Source organism: Oncorhynchus keta, unplaced genomic scaffold (genome assembly GCF_023373465.1).
Source record: "Oncorhynchus keta strain PuntledgeMale-10-30-2019 unplaced genomic scaffold, Oket_V2 Un_contig_9580_pilon_pilon, whole genome shotgun sequence".
In the NCBI taxonomy this organism is placed as follows: Eukaryota; Metazoa; Chordata; class Actinopteri; order Salmoniformes; family Salmonidae; genus Oncorhynchus; species Oncorhynchus keta.
Window position 1 is genome coordinate 456,656 of NW_026290602.1, and position 26,009 is coordinate 482,664.

The following is a 26,009-nucleotide window of genomic DNA, read 5'->3' on the forward strand; positions in this document are numbered from 1 at the left end:
TGGTGAACCATGATCTGCAGGCATAATCAAAGTGACACTGTATTCGTGCACATGCCAGTCTTTAGGGTGTCTGTAGCTAGGTTTTAATCCAATTGGCTACAGATTTTCATGAGAGTATTCTAAAATCTGCATATTAACAATATGAAAATGTTAGGGTTTCCACTAGGAAAATTTGGAGCCAGACAACATGACCAGGAAGATTTTAATTTACCTGACAGTTGAGATGGCGCAGCCAGTGCCATCAATAACCGAGGGATGTTGGCCAAATGAAACACATTTACATGTCCTTCAAAACAGTTGATAATACTTTACAAAAACACTCTTTATTGTGTTTGGGTGTGTTTTAAGCTCCTTTCCTAAAACAATAATTGTCCACCTCATGGTTCAGCTGTCGGGGATTTGAGCACTAAATGCATCAAGGCATTGCATGCATAGTCCTATAGACTTACGTGTCCACTGTATGATATTAGTATAAACACATATATAGCCTGTGTAAAGGAAAAGAAGCTTAGGCCTATCCCCAGAGAGATCGAGAGAGTGATATGCCGGTAGCATGCTGCAACACCAACATGCATTTCTTTATGCCAAGTGGCTACTGTGTACGCTATACTGTAACGTTTTTTCTCCTCTTCTGAGGAGGAGTAGGAAGGATCGGACCAATATGCAGTGTGGTAAGTGTTCGGCATTTTATTACACTGAACACTACAAAGTAAACAAAAAGAACAACCGAAACAGTTCCGTCTGGTAACTAATACAAAGACAGAAAACAACTACCCACAAATCATAGTGGGAAAACAGGCTGCATAAGTATGGTTCTCAATCAGAGACAACGATAAACAGCTGCCTCTGATTGGGAACCATACCAGGCCAAACACAGAAATACAAAAACATAGAACAACACAGAATGCCCACACCAACTCACGCCCTGACCAAACTAAAATAGAGACATAAACAGATATTTTTTAAATATATATTTTTGCTATACAGATAGACTTACAGAAGGAGGTTTATTTGTTTATTTTAGATCAGAATATTTAGTATAAAGGTAAACATTATATTGTTAGATTATAGGAGTAACTCTGGTAGGCCTGAAACAGTTCCTCAACTCAAGTTCAACTGTCTGAGTCAGTTGGAGCACCAGGGTGCACTGCCTTCATATCATACACCTGCAGCAGCTAAAGTTCAATAATAGCCACACCACACCAAACCTTCACAAAAGTTGCTACACTTTATTAGGATAATATCAAAAGTCAGTCAAGAAGTTGTTCATAGGGAATATATGAGCATGCTATTATATTGGCGGCAAACACAGCATTACAGTTGGAACTTAATTTGGCCAAAGACTGAAATAAAACAATTGCGAACTGGTTTAAACCTTTTGAACATGCTATTGCAATAATTACGAACAAAGGCAAGCGCCGACTGTACCCAACATATGACAGAAATAGGATAATGTTAATATATGTCAAATGGCAGCCAAGCATCTATCATCATACATATTTATACTATATTGAAGCGTTAGGTTCTAGGTGCGTGAGGAATAGCTACTCGGACTGTAGAGGCAGAGCACGAGTTGAGCTTTCCTGTATAACTGGGCCCGCCGGCAGCTTATGTGCTCACATTATAATAGGACATCTTGTTAGAATGATGATCTGCAAAAGACAACACATTCAGTATCAGAAGTATGCGCTGTCCTTTATGTCTTAGAATCTGAAGACAGGTTAATATACTCCTCCACTTTTGCATCAACCTTGGCAAATTGACACTATGTCTGCGATGCGGTGCGTCTCCTCCGTTTGACACAAATGAAAATGCCCAATAGAATAACAACCAGCAGCATCACCAGTAGAACTGAGAGGGTGGATAGGTGAACTCTCTCTGCCCCAGACTCCCAACTGACATCCAGCTTGTTGTCTAGACTGAGGTGAGAGGCAGTGCAGGTGTAGTTGTGTCTCTTCTTTAGCTCCTCAGTACTGACCTCCAGACTCTTCCTCAGCTGGTAGGTCCCGTCTCCACTAGGCAGAACCTCCCCCCCTGTCAGCTCCTGTTCTGCCACTGGCTGGCCGTCTCTTAGCAGGGTCAGATTGATGTGGCGAGGGTAGAAACCAAACGCCAGGCAGCTCACCTGAAACCCTCCAGAAACATCTTTCTTTATCAACCTGAGTCTGGGAGGCACTTTACGCATCACAACGTTCTTCTCTCTCTTCAGGATTGTCTTCAGTGTTCTGATGCAAATGGGAAGGAAAACATTCCCAAAAAGTGTTCTAAGATATTCTCTCCTCACCCCATCATATCCTGGTCGTAGTTTCCCAGCATCATATGTAAAATGTGTCATGTTGTAATATAACGTTTGATCTGTATAAATGGCATTGAAAGTGTCTTTTTCCATGATCAGAGCAGGTTCACCGTTGTCCAACATCTCACAGCCAGACATTCTTTGCTGAACTTGAACACCTCCTGTGAGATTAAAGTGGTGCTTCAGGTGAAATGATCTGCCTTTCATGTGGTGGTACATAATTCCAAACACATAATCTCCGTCCTGAAATAATTCATCATGTATTTTTCCTGTTTGTTTAGGTCCCCTGTAGACAGGCTGTTTATCGTTGGAGTCATAGTAAGCCACATGGATGTCGTCCAACATCACCACAACCGTAAACTCAGGGAAAGGCGTCTCCCCGATGATGTAATTTGCAAGTGCCCACAGAGAATGTGATCCTGAACCTGGGAGAGGAGTGATATTGTACACAGTTATGGACATTTCGAGAGCCTGGGACTATAAGGTTTTATCTGCTAAGATATTTGGCTTTCACTCATCATCACAAATTGTAATTAAGATAGTTAGTGCCTCCTAAAGACATGATTGAGAAAGAGGGTGGGCTATCAGCTGATCATTGATGTTGATGATTGATGTAAATATACTAGTTAGCGAACTCTATTTATTTGACACTGATTGTGATTGAACTTTCTTTCTGCCTCTCTCTGCTGTGAGTATCAGCCAATCAGACTGAATATTGATGATGGTGTAGGCAAAATCAAGGGTTATCAAGTGATAATGAAATGTTATGCTGCTGTGGCTGTACTGTTGATATTTGAACTAGGTAGTCAGCTACACACACTCGACCAGTGACCACATCTCTCAAGTCATGCATGTTTGGATACCGGACTCACTCATTCTCTGTGCAGGGCAGACTGGAGGGGAAAAGGGCACAACTGGGCATGTGCGCAAGCTCTGTACAGAGCATACCAACAGGAGCAACCAATGGATGGGGTGGGTAGCGAAGTTGTTGACACAGGGTCTGAACAACAATGACAAAACATTTCCACTAAAAAATAACATTTTGGGGGAAATTATACTGTGACAGGTTAAAGGAAATATTCATAGCCTGTTATACATTAAAAAGTATTAGTAAGTTCATAGTATGTGAGGATCTTAAAACATCTAAGGTTAAAAAGATGCATTCAGTATTAGTTGGAGATTGATAACATTAATATAATTGTGTTAAAGTTAAAATCTGTCAAAGGGTACGAATTGTGAGAGTAATGTGTAAACATTATATTGATTACTTTATTTTGTGGTGCCTAAAAGTGTTAATCTGTGATCTACGAAATGCTCTTAATCTATGAGACGGAGATCGATTGCTCTGGTCTCCACCTATATTCCTGGGGAAAATCGCGGTCTTTTCTCATTGAACTAAAAGCTGAATTCAGAATACAACACCGTATCACTCTCGTGATCATTTCTCCCCTGTTTTCAGGTACTTTATTGATGATAAAAATAGTCATTTAAATGTTATAACTCGCTAACATGCCAAGAGTGTTTAAGGTGTGTCTTAGTAACGTCTTGAGGAAGTTAGATTTAAGTTTGAAGAGAGTAAGTGAAGAATAGCATCATACTGAGAGTAGCTGCCATCTTATGTCGATTGTGAATGAACATGTGCGTTGTTAATAAGATATTTTGCAGTGTTATTTGTATAATGGTTTTACTGTTGTTTTGTAATGTGTTACTTTTGTTGAATTATTTGAACTAAAAGTTGAATTGAGAATACAACACCGCATCACTCTCGTGATTATTTCTCCCCTGTTTTCAGGGGCGTAACAATACCACCACCCAAAAGGGCAGGAGACTTTGGACAATGGAAGGGAAAAGTATAGCACGTGCTCTACACAGGTAGAGCCCTATCTGTGCAGCTGCCTGGTGTCAGCTATTTTCATCTTGTACTCTTTTGAACTCAACAACATGAATTGGGGTATTTAGAGTACTCTCTAGGTAGAGAATATTGAACATAGCAATGCTATGTCAATCACTCACTTTTGACAAAAATGCAGATAACCTATAATCCCAAACGTTTTGTTTAACATTTTATAACAACAAATCTTTCAATGAGTTGAGAGAAAGTAGATAGTCCATCTTACCTGCGTTGACAATGGTGGAAACGGAAAGAACAAACAAAAAGACAGACAGTTTGCACATGATTCAGAAATGTTCACTGCTTTTGCGGTAGCCTCAAAACAGTTTCTAACTCTCGAGTCTGACACTTTCCCTTTCGCTTATCCTTCTTCTTCTGTAATATTATGCCCATCCACAAACAAATGTTAGAGGTGCATGTTGCCACCTACTGTACTGGAGTGTGTAGTCAATCACAGTTTACAGACTAAATGAATAATGAAACAAACATTAAGTGAAACGTAATTCTCCTATCTAATCCTGTACTACTAAGAAAACTATTATAAATCCTCCCCATTCCCCAAATCCCTTTCACAACCCTTTCCAGCTTATGCAAGTCAACAATTATTAATCTTAGGTCTACTTAGGTCTTCATGTGAATAACAAACTCACATTTTGTGAGTGTTTTTTATATTGCAGGGCAGCTCTAACCAACATCTCCAATCTCGTCTCATTGATTGGACTCCAGGTTAACTGACTCCTGACTCCAATTTGTTTTTTGGAGAAGTCATTAGCCTCGGGGTTCACATACTTTTTCCAACCTACACTGTGAATGTTTAAATTATGTATTCAATATAGACAAGACAAATGCAATCATTTGTGTGTTAGTAGTTTAAGCACACTGTGTTTGTCTATTGCTGTGACTTCGATGAAGATAAGATCACATTTTTAGACAAATATATGTAGGTAATTCTAAAGGGTTCACATACTTTTTCATGCAACTATATGGGAGACTCAGCAAGTGTGGAGGGAGAGAGGGTGTGCTCTGTGTCCTAGGTTTTGCTTATGGCTACATCTTTTGTCTGTTATGCCCTGTTTTCCGTCAACCATGATCTCTACTGCTGATTGGCTCATGGTGTGAGCCATTTGTCAAAGGGGGATATGGTGGAGAACATTTCGGCCCAATGGTTTTGCCCAAATTTGAATCTGCACATCAAACAGTTAATTTACCGTTGTGCGACATGTTTGTTATATAACGTAGACAAGGGAACTCCACTGCAACCAGGGAAGTTCTCCACTCCAAAATGACCTTTTGTCCATCTTGCTATGAATTTCATAGACATGGTAGAGCGAAAAGAAAGAAAGAGATGCTGCCTGGTGATAATTGACAGGTTCACCAGGTGGGTGGAAGCATTTCCCACCCCAAGCTGCGATGCGCGAACAGTTGCAAAATTGCTAGTCAGGGAAATTAAACCCAGGTTCGGTGTGCCTGAGGTTTTGTCTGCAGACAATGGCACCCGTCTCATAGGAGATTTGGTTGCCCAAGTGGCCAAAATGATAGGTGTAGACCAGAAGTTTGTGTCCATCCATCACCCGCAGAGTAATGGGATTACAGAGGGCTAATGAAGTGATCAAAGGGGGGCTTGAAAAAGTCTGTCATTCTACAACAATGAGCTGGGTGGAATACTTGCCCCTTGTCCTCATGAAAATGCGCAGCAGTGGATTTTGAAAGAACTAACCTCTATTGTCAGGTCTCTCCACTCTGCCCACAGGAAAGCAAACAAGGTTCCCCCAGGTGAAGACCCTGACAAGCTTCCCATAAACGTTGGGGACTGGGTGAAAACAGCAGGGCCGGATCTTCCAGAAAGTTATCAAACGAAGTCTCTCGGACATTCAGATTCCGTTTTATAAAATGTTCAAATGTTGGTCATTTTTCCTCTGTCCCGGTAAATCCCAAAAGAGGGCGAATGGAATCATATTGCAAATGTATAAAACATCATCAATCACAAGGTGGCCTTTTCTCCTAAATTGAAAAGACTTTGAAGAAACTTGGTGAGCATAGGTTTGGCATAATGGGCAGTCAGCCCCGAACAAGATGGCTTCGAGGCCTCAACGGTTTTTGAGTTATGGCCATTTTTCTGGGATTAAAGGTCAAAAATGAAAATAGAGCGCTAATTTTTCCGATTCACGTCAAAGTAAATGAACCTACGGTGTCAATAAAAAAAGAACCAGACATTTATCTATTGTAATTTAACCCTTAACAGTAAAACAGTTTTTTTTTTATCTCACAGATTACACTGACATCTCTCCCCATAGGAATACATTGCCTGCTCTCCTAAATTCAACCAAGAGCCTATGTGGGTTAATAACGCCTTATGAACCTGTCTTCAATGACAATCCATCAGGCCACAATGAGGTCTACCTGTGTCAATTCTAAGCTTCCTGGAGCAACCGGAAGTGGTTAAATTCAACCAAAAGGTATTTTGATGTACATAACCTGCAAATGTGAAAATGACTGCATTCAACCCTGTGTAGATCAGGTGTCTTTAAGCACCGGACTTTGCCACTCCATCCTTGCTGTGTGTGTGTGTGTGTGTGTGTGTGTGTGTGTGTGTGTGTGTGTGTGTGTGTGTGTGTGTGAGAGCTTTTATTTGAAATCTGTTGGGAGAAATTACTGATTTACAGTTCATGAGGGTTGCCTAATAACACATATGAAGTTTTGAAAAGATCTGACCTTTTTAACCCTTCGAAACAGCACCTATGACACCATTTTAAGGCACTTCCGGTTTACACAGGAAGCTGAAAGTGAACACTTATCCTCCTTTGAGTAGGCACTTATAGAATATTGAGTTTTGAAGGAGGGACCGGACTGCCCACAGTGCATTTGCAATATGATTCAACAGTGAAAAAACATCACCAAATGGATATGATGAAATCAACACAACGAGCGATGGAGAGGAACCACTATCATCAGGCCAGTCAATTTTGCATTTCTGCAGTATTTTTGAGCATGACAAATTCGTGATGGTAAATGCACTTTGAAACATACTGCAAATGCACAGCCGTGCACCTGGTGATTGGAACGGGTTACCAGGAGCACATTTTAATTTTTTTTTTTAATGCCATTAAGGGGTAGCAGGAGGTCCACGGTTGGGTAGGGAGCACCCCCACCCGTGCCCATCCAACCCCCCCCTTGGCTGTCTCGTTGCTGTCGGTGATCAGGCCTACCACTGTTGTGTCATCGGCAAATGTAATGATGGTGTTGGAGTCGTGCCTGGCCGTGCAGTCATGAGTGAACAAGAAGTACAGGAGGGGGCTGAGCATGCACCCCAAGGAGGCCCCTGTGTTGAGGAGCAGCGTGGTGGATGTGTTGTTACCTACCTTTACCACCTGGGGGCGGGCCGTCAGGAAGTCCAGGGGGGGGGGGAGAACATACAGGGGGAGTAACTGTTGGTCAAGAAGACACCAGACGAACACCAGAGGGTGTAGCAGGAGCAGATGTGACAGTACCCCCCCTCTATGGATGCCACCTGGTGCATGACCCGGCTTTTCTGGGTGTGAGGTATGAAAATCCTGTAAGAGGGAGGGATCCAGAATGTGATGATGGGGCATCCAGCAGCGCTCCTCAGGCCTGTATCCCTCCCAGTCCACCAGATACTGCCAACCGCGACCCCGACAGCGCACATCCAAAAGCCGCCGGACGGTATAGGCAGGATGGTCGTCGACGAGCCTAGGGGGTGGAGGAGCAGCTGCAGGAGGGGACAGGGGACTGGAGAAGACTGGTTTGATTAAGGATACATGGAAGATGGGGTGAATCTTGAGAGAGTCTGGTAGTTTCAGATTAACTGTAGGGGGGTTTATGACACGATCAATCTCAAAGGGGCCTATGAATCGGGGAGATCGTTTTTTGGAAAACACCTTCAGGGACAAGTCCTTAGATGAAAGCCATACCTTTTGGCCTGGAGTGTAGACTGGGGCTGAAGCACGGCGACCGTTAGCTTGGAATTGGGTCCTGGCGGAGGCACGAAGAAGGGCAGTCCGGTCCCTCCTTCAGGTGCGACGACAGCGGCTCTTGTGGTCCTGGACTGACTGAGGGCACCTCTACTTAGACCTCTTGGGCAGGGATCAAGGGAGGTTGGTAACCCAGAACACACTCAAAGGGAGACATACCTGATGTCATGACGTTGCCCTCTTTGGGAGTGGCAAGCCCCATCTCCCTCTCCCTGCCTCCCCCTTTCCTCCTTCAACTAGGCTGCTGTGGTCAGAGAGATGTCGTAAATTCCTGAGGATCTCCTCATGGTATAGAGTATATAGAGAGTAAATTTTCATAGAGAACAAAGGAAAACCTTCCACCTCACAGAACTTGAGAGAGAGAGAGAGAGAGAGAGAAAGTAAATAATTAAGTATCTGGTCACAAAAGGCAGACGAAAATTCCAAATAGTATCCGTAAAGTTTGTAGAAACATGTCAAACAATGTTTATAATCAATCCTCAGGTTGTTTTTAGCCTAAATAATCAATCATATTTCAACCGGACAAAAGCTTTGTCAATATAAAAGGAAAACAAGAAAGGCTCTTGGTCACGCGCAGTAAAGAGCTCCGAGGACATCCCAGGGTCCACTCACTCAATGCTGTCATTCTCCCTCATTTTTCAGAATAAAAGCCTGAAACAATGTCTAAAGAATGCTCACAACTAGTGGAAGCCATAAGGAACGGAATCTAGGTCCTATCGCTTTAAATGGTGGATAGGCTTTCATTGGAAAAACAGCCATTTCAAAGTAATGGTACTTACTGGATGGATTTTACTCAGGTTTTCGCATGCCATTTCAGTTCTCTTATACTCACAGACATTATTTTAACAGTTTTAGAAACGTTGAAGTGTTTTCTATCCAAATCTACTAATTATATGCATATCCTAGCTTCTGGGCCTGAGTAGCAGGCAGGTTACTTTGGGCACACTTTTTATCCGGAGGTGAAAATAGTGCCCCCTACCCTAGTGAGGTTAACAAATAGCTTATTCTCCAATAGCCTTTGGAGAACTTGGTGGATGTGTTGCTTGTGAGCCTCAAGGTAATTCGAAAAAATAAGAATGTCATCCACATAGACAAAAACAAAACACCCAATGACATCCCTCAGGACATCATTAACTGATCAGGCTCTGAAAAACAACAGGGGCGTTAGAGACCAAAAGGCATAACCAAATACTCTAAATGTCCAAGTTGTGTGCTGAACTCCGTTTTTCACTCATCCCCTTCTCTGATGTGGACAAGAAGGTAGGCATTCCGGAGGTCAAGTTTAGTAAACACTGTGGCACCATGGAGGGGGGCAAAAGCAGCAAGGGATACTTGTTCCTGACAGTGATACTATTCAACCCACGTAAGTCTATGCACAGCTTCAGTGACCCATCCTTCTTCTTTACAAAATAAACCCGCTCCCACTGGAGAGGAATATGGCCTGATATGTCCAACAGCCAGGGATTCCTGGATGTATTCTTTCATGGCTTCTTGCTCGGGGCGAAAGAGGTTATACAACCTGCTACTAGGGAGAGGAGGTCAAGGCTGAAGTTTGATAGCACAGTCGTATGTCCGGTGAGGCGGCAGAGATGGGGTGGGGTGCTTACTGAATACAGGAGCTAGACCGTGATATTCAGGAGGAACAGAATACAGGTCTGGGGGTTCTGGAATGGACTGGGGTGCAAACAAGGCAGGAGGATGGGCAGAATGTAGACAAATAGAATGACAAAATGTACTCCAAGTAGTTACCCTTCCGGTGGACCGGTCAATCTGTGGGTTGTGTAGCTGTAATCATGGATGGCCTAGAACCAGAAGTGAGTGAGAAAAGTCAATTATGTGGAAACTGATCTTTTCCTGGTGATTTCCAGAGAGACGCAGGATAACAGGAACAGTTCTCTCCAAAACACATAAGAGTAGCTTTCCATTGAGAGCGTTGGCATCCAGGTGAATTGAGCGAAACAGTCTCCAGACCCAACTGATTAACGACCCCTCAGTCCAGAAAGCTCTCGTCGGCTCCTGAATAGATGAGAGCAGGGAGAGGAAAAGCCTGATTCTGCCACACAAGGTTGGCCTCAAGCAGGGGTCTGGGAGATGATGGGCAGGCGAGTTGGCTCAACAGCATATCCCCCACTACTGCTGAGCCCCCTCTTTTGCTGGACACAGAGAACAAGTGGAGACCAGGTGACCAACCTGGCCACAATATAGACAGCTCCTAGCACAGATACGCCACTGCCTCTCCTCTGGAGATAGACGGCAGAGCTGCATGGGTTCAGGATTAGAACATGCCTGGAGATGTGATGCAGTCTGAGAAAGTGAGCAAGGCACTGAAGCAGATGTTATGGGACATGCAACCCTACCTCCCCTCTCCCTCCGACGCTCACGGAGACGGTTGTCAATGTGGATAGTGAGAGAAATTAGTTCGTCATGTCCATCAGGCTCCTCTCTGGACACTAAATCGTCCTTGAGGGTCTCGGTGAGTGACTTCCCGGAATGCTCCCTGAAGGGCCTCGTCATTCCAGCCACTCTCTGCGGCGAGGATACGGAACTCACATACCATTTCAGCCACACTCTGGGAGCCTTGACGAAGGGACAGAAGTTGTTTAGCAGCATCCTTTCCACAGACCGGATGGTCAAAGACCTTCCTCATCTCATCTGTAAATCCACTGTAGGTGAAGCAGATAGGTGACTGTCTCTCCCACACCGCAGTGGCCCAGGAAAGAGCTGCTCTCCAAAGGCAGCCAATTAAAAAAAAAATATTGGCTCATTCACTAGCATAAGAGTAGGGGTGTTGCTCAAATACTAGTGAATATTGCACAAGAAAGGCTCTGCAAGCACCAAGATTACCATCATAGTGCTCAGGAGTCAGATCAAAAGGCTCCCGGGTCGGAGAAGAGGGACTTGAGACTGGTTGTGAACTCTCGGTGGAGGTTCGGACCTGTAGGTCAGACAGGCTCTGTGAAAACTACTTGATGTTCTCCAGCAATGTTTTCAGGGCTTGGTCATGTTGCTCAAGAAGGGTGCCTTGACCAACAAGAATTTGGTGAAGAGTAGTGGAGTCTGCTGGGTTCATCCAGTACTGTTAAGCGGTGCAACACAGGGGATCCCAAGAGCAGACTCAAATGAGGAAACAGGGATGAATGAACCAAAACATTTATTGTACACAGAGAGATATGGAGTGCAGATCCGTGGTAGCTCGGATGAGTTGCAGAAAAAACAGATGTGGAGACAGGTTGGGAATTGGCTGAGTATAACAGGGTAAACAGGTCCTGAGGGGAATCCAATATAGTGGTGGTGAGTAATATCCAGAGCAAGGTAGTTGGGTGGTGAGATGTGGAACAGGAGACTGGAGCCAGAGACAGAGCGGTAACTGCAATGAGAGGATAAACAGTGTCAGGCAGAGATACAGGCACAGCAGAGTAACAGGATCTTGAATAAACATAAATGGCTAGACTAATGAACTGACTGAGCAGAGATTACGATCTGGCAGAGTGAAGGTGGCAGGACTGAGTATTTGTAGAGGTCTTGATTATGGGACAGTTGCAGCTGGTAGGGATCTGCTCTGACTCCAGCACACCTGTCTCCAACCACACAGTGTCATGACTGTTCTGCTCGGCTCTGGTTACCAATGACCACAATCCTGCAGAGAGATTTCATCCCCACCAGATGAGAAGGAATCTCAAGGGATAGGAAGATGTGGGGGTTTTATGACCCCTCACGCTCATGTTAAATCTTAGGCCACAGACAAATTCCTTTGTCCTGTCGCTATGGAGAACCAGCCTCAGAACATGAAACATGAAATAAAGGGACTTTGGAACAATGGTTTCCATCAGCCACAATGGTGGTCATGACGATAGATGAAATATGAAAATGTATGTCATTTTTGTTTTGTTATTCAAGGTTAATAGATGACGTTATTATGAAAACATTGTAACGTTAAGAGTTTTCCTAGTATATGTTTGATGTTTATACATTGTACGTTGTATGGAAAATGTCCAAATCAAAGAGAATGTTTTGGTAAAGATGAAATGTGAAGTCAGTTGTCTAAAATTGGATATGAGTAAAATCTAGAAATGGCCTCTTAACGAGTCCGACGAGAAAGATATACTGCTCTCCCAGGAACAAGCCCAGATCCCCGTCATTTGCATGAAGTAAAGACGTAGGAAAAGAGGAGGAAGATCGGGCTGCCTTTTGCGAATCCGTATGCTAGTGAGTAAACTCTCACTGCCATCAACCCTACTTGCTAACATGCAATCATTGGAAAATAAAGTTGATGACCTACGATTACGATTATCCTACCAACGGGACATTAAGAACTGTAATATCTTGTGTTTCACCGATTCATGGCTGAACAACGACACGGATAATATAGAGCTGGAGGAAGTTCTTATGCACCGGCAGAATAGAAGCTACTTCTGGTAAAATGAGGGGTGGGGGTGTGTGTCTTTTTGTCAATAACAGCTGGTGCGTGATGTCTAATATTATAAAGCAGTCTTGAGGTATTGCTCGCCTGAGGTAGAGTACCTTATGATAAGCTGTAGACCACACTATCTACCAAGAAAGCTCTCAACTATATTTTCGTAGCCGTCTATTTACCACCATAGACCGATGCTGGCACTAAGACCGCACTCAACCAACTCTATATGGCCATAAGCAAACAAGAAAATGCTCACCCAGAAGAGGTGCTCCTAGTGGCCGGAGACTAATGCATTAATGCAGGCAAACTTTAGTTTTACCTTTTAACTTCAGTTTTACCAAATTTTTGTGCAACCATAAGAAAAAAACCTTTAGACCACCTTTACTCCACACACAGAGATGCTTACAAAGCTCTCCCCCACCTTCCATTTGGCAAATCTGACCATAATTATATCCTCCTGATTCCTGCTTACAAGAGAAAACTGAAGCAGGAAGTACCAGTGACTCGCTCGTTACGGAAGTGGTCAGATGACGCTAGCACAGACTGGAATACGTTCCGGAATTCATTCAATGGCATTGAGGAGTATACCATCTCAGTCATCGGCTTCATCAATAAGTGCATCGACGACGTCGTCCCCATGGTGAACGTACGTACATATCCATCAAACAAGCAAAGTGTCAATACAGGATAAAGATTGAATCCTACTACACTGGCTCTGATGCTCAACGGATGTGGCAGGGGTGAAAACAAAGGGAAACCCAGACACGAGCTGCCCAGTGATGCGAGCCTACTAGACGACCTAACTGCCTTTTATGCTCGCTTCGAGGCAAGCAACTGACTGTGTGATAACGCTCTTGGTAGCGGATGTGAGCAAGACTTTTAAACAGATCAACATTCACAAATCCGCGGGGCCAGATGGATCACCAGGACATGTACACAAAGCATGTGCTGACCAACTGGCAAGTATCTTCACTGACATTTTCAACCTCTCCCTGACTGAGTCTGTAATACCTACATGTTTCAAGCAGACCACCATAGTCCTTGTGCCCAAGGAAGCGAAGGTAACCTGTCTAAATGATTACTGCCCCGTAGCACTCACATCTGTAGCCATGAAGTGTCCTAGACCCACTACAATTCGCATACAGAGGAAATCCCATAAAATTGTCAGACTCCAGTCACCAGTCATAGACTGTTTTCTCTGCTACCGCACTGCAAGCAGTACCGGAGCACCAAGTCTAGGACCAAAAGGCTCATTAACAGCCCCCAAGCCATAAGACTGCAGAACAATTTATCAAATGTTACATTGATCCCCCCCATGTGCTTTGTACACTGCTGCTACTCCCTGTTTATTATCTATGCATAGTCACTTCACCCCTACCTACATGTACAAATTACCTCTAACCTGTAACCCTGCACACTGACTCGGTACCGGTAACCCCTGTATATAGCCTCATTATTGGTATGTTTTTGCTTGAGTTTATTTGGTAAATATTTTCTTAACTCTTCTTGAACTTCACTGTTGGTTAGGGGCTTAAGTAAGCAGTTCAAGGTCTACACTTGTTGTACCCAGCGCATTTGACAAATATAGTTTGATTTGATTTGGTCATCTAGCTATGCATGTAGCCAGCATCGGTTTCCATTGGTTTCCATTGGACTAGTCGAGAGCTTGCTAGCTAAGTAGCTAGCGCTGGCTAGCTAGCTAACACTAGCCATCATGCTAACGTTAGCTAGCTAGCTAATGAAGATACACCATAGTCAAGGGTCTGGAAAATCAAACAAATGGTACTGATGTAACGGCTCTCTTCTATCTCCTCCTCTGACGAAGAGGTGGAACAAGGATCGGACCAAAATGCAGCGTGATGATGATTCATGATATATTTTAATGAAGGAAAAACTATACATGCAGAAACTACAAAAATAATTAAATAATGAAAACCTAAACAGCCCTATCTGGTGCAAACACAAAGACAGGAACAATCACCCACGAAACACTCAAAGAATATGGCTGCCTAAATATGGTTCCCAATCAGAGACAACGATAATCACCTGACTCTGATTGAGAACTGCCTCAGGCAGCCATAGACTACGTAGACACCCCACAAAACCCCAAGACAAAAACACACCACAATAACCCATGTCACACCCTGGCCTGACCGAAATAAATGAAGAATAAACATAATATATTTCGACCAGGGCGTGACAACTGAACCCATGACAAAATCTTTCTTTTTTTTGTGACTTTGGGAATTTCATATTTTTGGCCTTGAACTCTGATTTAACTAGCAATGTATCTAATCCAGTTTCGGCATGAAATCAAATTCCTGCGATATACTGCGAGAATTTGCCCTTTTAAATAGGATTCTTAGAATGTTACTAAAGTTTTCTTATATTTTTTTATGGAAAGTTTTCTTAATGTTCTCGGGAACAATTTGAGAACATGACTTAAAATAGAACCACAAGGAAACCTGTAGGAAACGTTATGTTGAAGTACGGAAATTCCCACAGAAGAATGTTGTTTCTTAACGTTCTCTGAACGAATTGAGAACATTCCCAATGTCAAACCAGTTGGAGAATTTTCATAGAACATTAACAAAATTTAAATTAAATGTAACCATGTTAAAGTAATGAAATACCAAGAAAGAAACGTTTTCTTGTCAAGTTCTGTATAAATGTGCTAAGAATGTACCACCGCCAAGCAACTATCCTGCACCATTCCCAGAAATATGTGGTAAGGTTGTATGCAAAATAACAATAAGACAACCACACTCTCACCAAGCTCTAATACACATATGGTTCTCAGAACGTTATGTGCTATCTGGGTACCCCTTGATTCTGATCTTAGGTTATTTTTGTGGGAAATAGGTAAACTGATCCTAGATCTATGCCTAAGGGTTAACTTATTAGAAAAAGGAAACTTATAACTAACTGGAGCTAACATCCCAATATTCCTTAGTTTGTATCATACTAGTTTGTAACACACTAGTAGTTTTCAGAAATGTACTTAGAGCTAAGAAGAGGCATCAAGTAGCATTAGAGCGGCCTAAGCTTATTATCATCATCCAAAGAAAGCAACCAACCAGTAGTGTTTGGCAGCTGTTAAAGCAGATGTTACAATTTATGAACATGGATGGATTACATTAATGACAGGATACAATATAATTATGTAGTTATGGATGTCTGAATAGGCTTAATATTCATTGACATTAATAAAAATACATGGACACATAGAGAGAGGAAAGTCACGACAACAGCTGGTGTTTTCTCAGACCGATCTCAGGGAACTCACCTGACGCGAACAGGTCATCACAGGGGGACGTCATTTATCACTGTACCGCTGCCTCACGTTGTGTTCCGGGTACAAAACCGGTCACAACACCTCACCTGAGTCAGTTAATCAGAATAATATTTATTTTCTATCACCTGGAATACTGGCTTCACAAGAAAGAACACATGAATCTCAACCGCACCCCTATTCCCTATATTGTGCACAGAAAAACAGTAGAACATAATAACAGCTTAAAGTTATACTTGCCTTTCTTGCACAAACACTAGCACTTTTCTTCTCTTAGTAGCACTGACTGCTTTATTGAGGAAGTTTGACTTACTATGACTGATAGGTTGTATTACCTAGCTGCCTTGAGATGACTGTATGACTGATAGGTTGTATTACCTAGCTGCCTTGAGATGACTGTATGACTGATAGGTTGTATTACCTAGCTGCCTTGAGATGACTGTATGACTGATAGGTTGTATTACCTAGCTGCCTTGAGATGACTGTATGACTGATAGGTTGTATTACCTAGCTGCCTTGAGATGACTGTATGACTGATAGGTTGTATTACCTAGCTGCCTTGAGATGACTGTATGACTGATAGGTTGTATTACCTAGCTGCCTTGAGATGACTGTATGACTGATAGGTTGTATTACCTAGCTGCCTTGAGATGACTGTATGACTGATAGGTTGTATTACCTAGCTGCCTTGAGATGACTGTATGACTGATAGGTTGTATTACCTAGCTGCCTTGAGATGACTGTATGACTGATAGGTTGTATTACCTAGCTGCCTTGAGATGACTGTATGACTGATAGGTTGTATTACCTAGCTGCCTTGAGATGACTGTATGACTGATAGGTTGTATTACCTAGCTGCCTTGAGATGACTGTATGACTGATAGGTTGTATTACCTAGCTGCCTTGAGATGACTGTAAGACTGAAATGTTTCAGATTGAAACACTTTGGACCAGAGCCCTATTCTTTGCTCCTTGTCTTTTATCTCTTCCATGCCGAGCTCTCGTTGCCCTTCTCAATACCCTAAAATTATATGCAGTGCATTCTTTTCACACATTTTTTTACGTTATAGACTTATTCTATTCCAAATACTTTTATTCCCTCATCAATCTACACAAAATACCCCATAATGACGAAGCAAAAAACAGGTTTTTAGATAAAAAAAACCTGAAATATCACATTTGCATACATATTCAGACCCTTTACTCAGTGCTTTATTGAAGCACCTTTGGCAGCGATTACAGCCTTGAGTTTTGGGTATGACGCTACAAGCTTGGCACACCTGTATTTGGGGAGTTGTTCCCATTCTTCTCTGTAGATCCCATCACCGTAGGGATAGTGTCAAGTTTCCTCCAGATGTGACGATTGGCATTCAGGCCAAAGAGTTCAATCTTGGTTTCATCAGACCAGACAATCTTGTGTCTTTTGGAAAACTGTAAGTGGGCTGTCATGTGTCTTTCACTGAGTAGTGGCTTCCATCTGGCCAGTCTACCATAAAGTCCTGATTGGTGGAGTGCTGCAGAGATAGTTGCCCTTCTGGAAGGTTCTCCCATCTCCACAGAGGAACTCTGATGCTATCTACCTCCCTGACCAAGGCCCTTCTCCCCCGAATGCTGAGTTTGGCCGGGCGGAGTCTTGGCGGTTACAAACTTCTTCCATTTAAGAATGTTGGAGGCCACTGTGTTCTTGGGGACCTTCAACTCTGCAGAAATGTTTTGGTACCCTTCCCAGATCTGTCCCTTGACTCAATCCTGTCTCGGAGCTCTACGGACAATTCCTTCGACATCATGGCTTGTTTTTTGCTCTGACATGCGCTGTCAACTATGGGACCTTATATAGACAGGTGTATTCCTTTCCAAATCATATCCAATCAATTTAATTTGCCACAGGTGGACTCCAATCAAGTTGTGGAAAGAGCTCAATTTTGAGTCTCATAGTAAAGGGTCTGAATACTAATGTAAATAAGGTAGTTCATTTGTTTTTTTTTATACATTTCTACGATACCTGTTTTCGGTTTGTAATTATGGGGTATTGTGTGTAGATTGTTGAGGAACATTTGTTATTTAATCCATTTTAGCAAAATGTGGAAAAAGGGGGTCTGAATACTTTACGAATGCACGGTATAAGCAATACCACTGTATAAGCAATACCCCCAAAATACCATCTATCTAAACAATACTCTCCTTCCTCACCCCTTTCCAACTATATCTAAATCAAACTGTCTTCCAGCCCTTTAACCCCCTCTATCCTCCCCATGTAACTGGAGCTACAGGAAAATATCTGGGTTTATTTATGTAAAGCTCTCATACTCAATGGTACTGGTGATAGAAGTATGATGTGTGTGTGTGTGTGTGTGTGTATTATTGTTATAAGCCTTCAGAGTTGATGGGGGAATGGTAGCTGGCTAACCTTTTTCAAAGCCAGAGGTGGGGTGCCATTCCTGATTATTTCCCTGATCGTGCGTGAGCACCATGCGTGAGCCTGCACGTTGGAGGGCTGGAGCACACACAGACAGGCTCTGTTAACATGGGATGTTATGAATATTTGCCTGGTCCGTGTTTCAGAGCCACATGAAAGCCCAGCAGACTACATGAATGAATGGGCCATTCTTAACCTGACCAGTGAAACAGGAAACATGCATGTAACATGGAGAGACGTGGTATACTGCACAGCTACCTAGACTCCTAGTAGCTACCTTAGTAGACCCATTACCAGGTTCTTCTTGGAAGTAGACTCAAATGGTATGGAAAGTTCTAAATACACCAGGCTTGCATGTTGCTGCCTCACTAACATGCTGCTTGGATGGCTGACAACAGTGGGAGTGTATCAGTTGTGTCTCATGGCCATCAAGAAAAATGTGGTCAATGTAGAGAGTAGTAGTAGTAGTCATAGTAGTAATAGTAGTGGTTGTCATAGTCGTTGTAGTAGTAACAGTAATAACAGTAGTAACAGTAGTAGTAGTCGTAGTCATTGTCGTAGTAGTAATAGTAATAGTTGTAGTCATAGTAATAGTTGTAGTCAGTAGTAGTAGTCGTAGTGATAGTAGTAGTAGTCGTAGTAGTAGTGATAGTAGTAGTAGTAGTCGTAGTCAGAGTAGCAGTAGTCATAGTAATCGTAGTAGTCATAGTGATAGTAATAGAAGTAGTAGTAGTCGTAGTAGTGTTAGTAGTAGTAGTAATAGTAGTGGTAGTGGAAGTCGTAGTCGTAATAGTAGTAGTAGTCATAGTTGTAGTAGTGATAGTAGTAGTAGTCGTATTAGTTGTAGTGATAGTAGAAGTAGTAGTAGTAGTAGTGGTAGTAGTCATAGTCATAGTTGTAGTAGTGATAGTAGTAGTAGTAGTAGTCGTATTAGTTGTAGTGATAGTAGAAGTAGTAGTAGTGGTAGTAGTCATAGTAGGCGAAGTAGTGGTGGTGATAGTAGTAGGCATAGTAGTCGTAGTAGAATAATGGTTAAAGAACTGTTTGCAATGTTTTCTACATTGGCCATATACAGTAAGCACTATAAGTAACTTGGTTTTCTGCTACACATTTTCATTTTGAACCTTTAATTTAAACACAGTTCTAGTGGTAGACTACTTTGTCATTAATCGTTGGAGAAGAGACGTTGAAAGGAGTTCCTCCAAAAAGTGCTGATTGTTGACAATGGCAGTGAGTTACTGTTTTAATCACACTCCACATGTAAAAGACAAGACCCCCCCGACGTGCGGCTCCAGCCGCACGTCAACTGCGACCTCGGGGCTGACCCGGAGGACAAGGCGCAGGGCAATCCGGATGGAGACGGTGGAACTCCTGCAGCAACGAAGGGTCCAAAACGTCAGAAGGCCGGCGATGCAGAACGCCTGAGCTGGACAGGAATGGGAGCCAAAGCGAAGGCTGGTGTGACAGTACTTCACTCTGAGGCACTCCTCCAGGAGTGGGACACCGCCCACCTTGGGGACGACCCCGGAGACGCGGTGCGGGTCGGTCGGGACGATGCCTGTGGAAGTCCCAAATGAGAGAACGATCCAGGAGGTCCCGCGCTAGAACCCAGCGCCGCTCTTCGGGACCGTACCCCTCCCAGTCGACCAGGTACTGGAGAAGCCCCCACAATGCCATGAGTCCAACAGGCTACGGACGGAGTATGCCGGGGCCCCCTCGACATCCAAGTGAGTGGGAGGTGCGTTGTGGGGTCAAGCACTAGCCAAGGGACCAGCTGCCACCGGCCTGAAGGGAGATACATGAAATGAGGGTGAGATACGGTATTTGACAGGGAGCTGTAATCTGTACGTCACCTCATTGACTCTCCTCAGGACTTTGAACGGCCCCACAAACCACGGGCTCAGCTTCCGGCAGGGCAGGCGGAGGAGCAGGTCCTTCATAGAAAGCCAGACCCTGTCACCGGGGTGAAAGACCGAGGCCACACTGCGGTGACGATCGGCCTGCGCCTTCTGCCGGAGGACGACACGCTGGAGATGGGTGTGCTCGGAGTTCCATACCTCCTCAGCACGCCGGAACCAATCGTCTCGTCTCGTTCTGACTCTGGTGCCAGGGCCGGCTGATAGCCTAGAACACACTGAAAGGGTGTGAGGATAACGGAGGAGTGACTTAGGGAGTTTTGTGCGTATTCTGCCCACTCCCCTGGTCAGTCCTGACAGTAATTACAAAGGTACCTACCCAGTTCCTGATTTACCCTTTTCACCTGCCCATTTGATTGGGGACGGTAATCATAGGTGTGACTGAACGTAACCCCCAGTCGTTCCATGAAGGCCTTCCAGACACGGGAGGTGAACTGAGGACCATGGTCAGACGTCCTCCTGGATCCTGTAGTGCCGGAAGACGTCAGGGAAGAGAGACTCCGCAGTCTGCAGGGCCTTAGGAAGACCAGGCAGAGGAATCAAACAGGCTTTGGAAAACCGGTCCACAATGACCAGGATGGTGGTGTGCCCCTCCGAGGGAGAAGGTCTGTGACAAAGTCCACAGAGAGATGGTATCAGGGTCGTTTTGGAACCGGAGGCAGGTGGAGTTTGCCATAGGGGAGGTGTCTATGTGTCTTGCTCTGTGCGCAGGTAGGGCCGTCCCGGGCCAAGTTGAGCCACCAGTACTTGGCGGAGAGACAGTCGAAAGTACGGGCTATACTCGGGTGCCCCGAGATGGTCCCGCACATCAGAGGGAACGTAGATACGCCCCTTGGGACAGTGGGCAGGTGAATGCTTCTGTCGCAGGGCTCGACGGATGTCCGCGTCCACACAACAGGAGTCATAATGCGGGACAGGGGAATAATGGGTGTCACTTTGTCCCGCCGATCCTCTGTGTCATGCACCCAGGACAACGCATCAGCCTAATGTTCTTTGATCTTGGCCGGTAGTAGAGGGTAAAGTAAAACATGGCAAAGAATAGGGCCCACCTGGCCTGATGCGGGTTCAGCGTCTTTGCTGCTTGAATGTAAACCAAGATCCTGTGGTCCATCCAGACAAGGAATGGGTGTTTAGTATCCTCCAGCCAGTACCGCCATGCTTTAGCGCCTTCTTGATGGCCAACAACTCACGATCCCCACGTCGTAATTCTGCTCCGTGGGAGACAGCTTCCGTGAGCAGAAGGCGCATGGATGGAGTTTAGGTGGCGATCCAGTGCATTGGGAGAGAACAGCCCCTACTCCAACCTCAGAGGCGTCCACCTCCATGATGAAGGGCAAAGACTGGTCAGGGTGAGCCAGAACAGGCAGGTTAGTAAAACGTTCCTTGAGCGTATGGAAGGCTTCGTTGGCCTCCCCAGTCCAGCGCAGCTGTCGAGGACCTCCCATTCGGGAGGGAGGTGAGAGGGGCCACTACTGTGCTGAAACCCCTAATGAAGCGTCTGAAATAGTTGGAAAAACCAAGGAAGTGCTGCACCGCCTTGATGTTGGCAGGCCACGACCGTACTGCACTGACCCTCTGCTCTTTCATCTCCACTCCCGCTGTGGATATACGATAGCCTAGGAAGGAGACTGCCTGCTGAAAGAAAAGGCATTTCTCCGTCTTGTCGTACAAGTGATGCCCCATCAGCCTCTCCAAAACGGACCTGACATGAGAGACATGTTGCTCGCGTGTAGTGGAGTACACCAAGATGTCATCTATGTACACCACTACACAGCGACTAAACACCTCATTAATGAATGATTGAAACACAGAGGGTGCATTTGTAAGGCCGTAGGGCATTATCCTGTATTCGTTGTGCCTGGTGCTGGTGGTGAAGGCGGTCTTCCATTCATCCCCTCCCTTCCCTCTGATGCGCACCAGGTTGTAGGCGTTGCGTAAATCCAATTTCTTAAAGTACTTAGCACCATGCATCTGTTCGATTACAGTAGGTATGAGAGGCATGGGATAACTGAATTTAACAGTAGTCTTATTCAGTGTGATCGATACAGGGGCGGAGACCTCCCTCCTTCATGGAAAATTAGCTGGAGGTGGCCGGAGAGGTGGACAGACAGATGAATCCTTGGGCCATTGTCTCCTGGACGTAGGCCTCCATGGATTCGGTTTCTGCATGCGAGAGAGGGTAGATGTGCCCCCGCGGGAGGGCAGAACCAGACAGTAGGTCGATAGTGCAGTCCCATGGGCGATGAGGGAGCAGGCACGCGGCACGAGTCTTCGAAAAGTCCACCTGTAGGTGGCCTCGTCCGGACTTTCCACGGAGGTGGCACAGATTGACACAGAGACACCTCCACTGACTTTCCTGTGACCAACCCAACAACCTCCGCTCTGTCCACGATATACTGGGGTTATGCAACTGTAGCCAGGGGAAACCTAAAACTACGGGGTGTGCAGGAGAGTCTAAGATGAGGAAAGTGGTGTGTTCATGGTGAATGTGAGTAACTGTGAGGGAAATGGGAATCGTGGTCAGGCGCAACAGTCCTGTTCCTAGGGGATCGTTGCCTAGGGCAAGGACTGGAATAGGGGGTTGTAAAGGGACTAGAGGAATGCGTAATGATAAGGCCACTGACCGATCTAGGAAGTTGCCTGCAGCAGTGAGTCCACTAGGGCAGGACTCAGTGGGGGGACAGGATAGTCTGGGAAAGTGACAGAGAGGAGGACGGGCTGGCTGGACAGAGAGGAGCAAGGCACGGTCACACTTACCTGGGAAGGTGCAGGTTCGCTCCTCGGCCTGTCGCTTCCACGCCCGGTTCTCCTTCTGGGACAGGTGTTCCAGGGGTGGTCCATCACCAAGGCCACCTTGTCCTTCTCGGAGGCTGTTCGGGCATGGAGGGCCAGGTGGAGGTCACACTGCAGGAGAAACCCCTACAATGAGCTGGGGGTGCTGTCAAACCACTCCGAAAGGGGCAGGTAGACATTGCTGATCAGACCGGGTGATGTGGCTGGAACCACAACAGGGGAAGGTGGTGGTGTATCCTGCAGTTAGCGTACGGCCCGGAGCACCTCGTCCATGTCAGTCCTGAGGCGCTCCAGGCACGAGTTCGCTCCTATAGCGGAGAGGTCGGATGTCCTGCTACTTCCTGTTTTCTTAGGTCGGTCATTCTGTCACTAGTGTAGAGACAAGTAGGCAGGAAGCAGATACAGGTTTAGAACTACTGCATTTATTTAAGCACCATAGATCAAAACAGGACAAAACCCAAACGCTGTTGTGCTCAAAATATATATCGTCATAAACAAAAAGGCACAGGGCGAACCCAAAGTGAAAAATATCATGTACTCAGGAAATAGTAGGCTAGATGCCCTCAGGAAAACAAGTAACATTTACAATGACCGACAATGACAAATGGCAGAGGGAGTTTATATACAGTGATAGAGTGGGGATTGGAACCAGGTGTGTGTAATGATGACAAGACAAGTCCAGGGTTGATGAGTGAAGGGCGTTTGCCAGCAGTTGGTTCAGCAGCTACTAGAAGGCCGGCAATGCCGAACGCCTGAGCTGGACAGGAGGGGGAGCCAAAGCAAAGGCTGGTGTGACAGTGACCTAGAGTTGAAGCAGTATATTATAAGTGTGGCTGTGTTATGTTGGACGTTGAGTCGAGAGTAAAGGTGAAGGTTACGTGTTCCAACTGCTAATACAATAGTAATGCCTCAGGGCAAGGTTACACACACATATAGACACACACGCGTGCACGCTTACACAAACGTGCTTACACACACATACACACCACACACTCACAGAATCTTAAGTCACTATTGCCTTTCATGATCCTCATAGAAGGGGATTGTAGTAAATAGAGCCGAAAAAACCCTCCTGGAAAAATTGCTTAACAGGAACCCTTACTATTCAATAGAGACTCATAGAAAGGACTTAATTTAGTCTTGGCCTTTAGTTTGAAATGAGATTGATATGAATGAAAGAGGATTTTTGTATTGACTGGCACTGGCAACATTATTAAAAGAACAAAGCTGTAGACAGCTCTACCTGTTACAGTCTGATGAGACAACTCTACCTGTTACAGTCTGATGAGACAACTCTACCTGTTACAGTCTGATGAGACAACTCTACCTGTTACATAAACAGGTCTTTGTAGTAGGTGCCAATAGACTGAGAGAGAGAGAGAGAGCGAGCGAGAGAGAGAGAGCGAGAGAGAGAGAGAGAGAGAGAGAGAGAGAGAGAGAGAGAGGTTTGAAAGGAAAAGGAACTGACATTGTCAGCATATTGTCTCGCCACAGAGTGTAACTCAATCCCTCACTTTTCCAGGAAACAGAGAGTGCACACACACACACACACACACACACACACACACACACACACACACACACACACACACACACACACACACACACACACACACACACACACACACACACACACACACACACACACACACACACACACACACACACACACACACACACACACACTCAGGGGAGTCAGAGGAGGAAACAGCTGTGTGTGTTGTGTGAAGGGGGAATCTGTTTGGCCGTTGGTTCTGTTTGTATGCTTTCCTAACATATCTCTGCTGACCCAGTGTGCAGCAGGATGTGATGTCATAGTATTGCTGATTGAGCACTTCCTGTCTGGTGGGTTTGTTGTGAAAGAGTAAAGGGTCCCGTCCAGAAACAACCGTTGATGATTGGTTGCATGGTTAAATGAGGGGTGCTAATTCAGAGTTACAACAAATACTTGAACCGTCTGGTGGTCGAAAAGACTAGGAAACATTGCATTATGAGAAACCTTTACAAATATTTCAGCATCAAAGCCTACTTCCATTTGAACACCTCAATCTGACACACCGACTTGAAACACAGTCTTTCAGGCCTAGTCAATGCTTATAGATACACCTGGATGACTACCCTGCCGTTTCAAACAAAATGGGCATGAGACACAACCCTGTATTCATCCTCATGCTCTCAGTCAACACAGTGGAATAGAAAACAATGAATATATTCATGCTGATGTGCAGTCAGAACCACCGTGACCTCAGCATAGCACTCTTTGAAAGACCCACTTATTCTCTCCTCTCTAATTTATTCACATAACAAGCATTTGCAGAATTAAATCATTATCGAAATTACTTAATATAATTCATTTGTTTTTTTTCTCCTCCCTATTCCGTCGAGGACAAAGGAAGATAATGCAGTTGATGATGGTCAACTCTAATAGGCGTTCAGCCACAGTTCTTAGGGAGAGAATGTGGCGGCCGGTTGGGAGCTGTGAATGGAGGAGTCATTTTGATGTCAACAACGTGGTCGGGAGCATGAGGATGACTTCCATACACTCTTAGAAAAAAGGGTGCTATCTAAAACCTAAAAGGGTTCTTCGGCTGTTCCCATAGGATAACCCTTTGAAGAACCCTTTCTGGTTCCATGTTGAACCGTTTTGGTTCAACCCTTTCCACAGAGGGTTCTACATCAAACCAAAAGGGTTCTACCTGGAACCAAAAAGGGTTCATCTGGAACCAAAAATAGTTATTCAAAGGGTTCTCAGAGGGGGATTGCAGAAGAACCCCTTTAGAACCCTTTTTCTTTGAATGTACAGTAGACTAGTCTTGTACAATAATAATAAATGGGGTCAACATGTTATGTGTCTTATGGGGGTGAGATACGTTACCTAGTATAGATGTGATCTAGTGACTACCCACCTGTGTTCTACACCATGTTGTGTGTCTTATGGGGGTGAGATACGGTACCTAGTATAGATGTGATCTAGTGACTACCCACCTGTGTTCTACACCATG

General features: G+C 44.6%; 1 protein-coding gene across 1 annotated transcript; it reads right to left on the reverse strand.

The window, feature by feature from the left end:
• Positions 1-1,209: 1,209 nt before the first annotated feature.
• On the reverse strand, positions 1,210-4,579 carry LOC118380928 (major histocompatibility complex class I-related gene protein-like). Its single transcript, XM_035767888.2, has 2 exons — positions 4,414-4,579; positions 1,210-2,721 (listed from the first exon to the last, which is right to left on the reverse strand). The coding sequence occupies exons 1-2, from the start codon at positions 4,469-4,471 to the stop codon at positions 1,766-1,768; spliced, it is 1,014 nt and encodes a 337-aa protein (XP_035623781.2). The 5' UTR covers positions 4,472-4,579; the 3' UTR covers positions 1,210-1,765.
• Positions 4,580-26,009: the final 21,430 nt, after the last annotated feature.

Bases quoted from the DNA above. Each gene is read 5' to 3' on its own strand.
- LOC118380928 (XM_035767888.2), bottom strand. From the start codon at position 4,471: ATGTGCAAACTGTCTGTCTTTTTGTTTGTTCTTTCCGTTTCCACCATT. The intron at 2,722-4,413 runs GTAAGATGGACT...CTCCTCTCCCAG, and splicing joins TTCCACCATTGTCAACGCAG to GTTCAGGATCACATTCTCTG.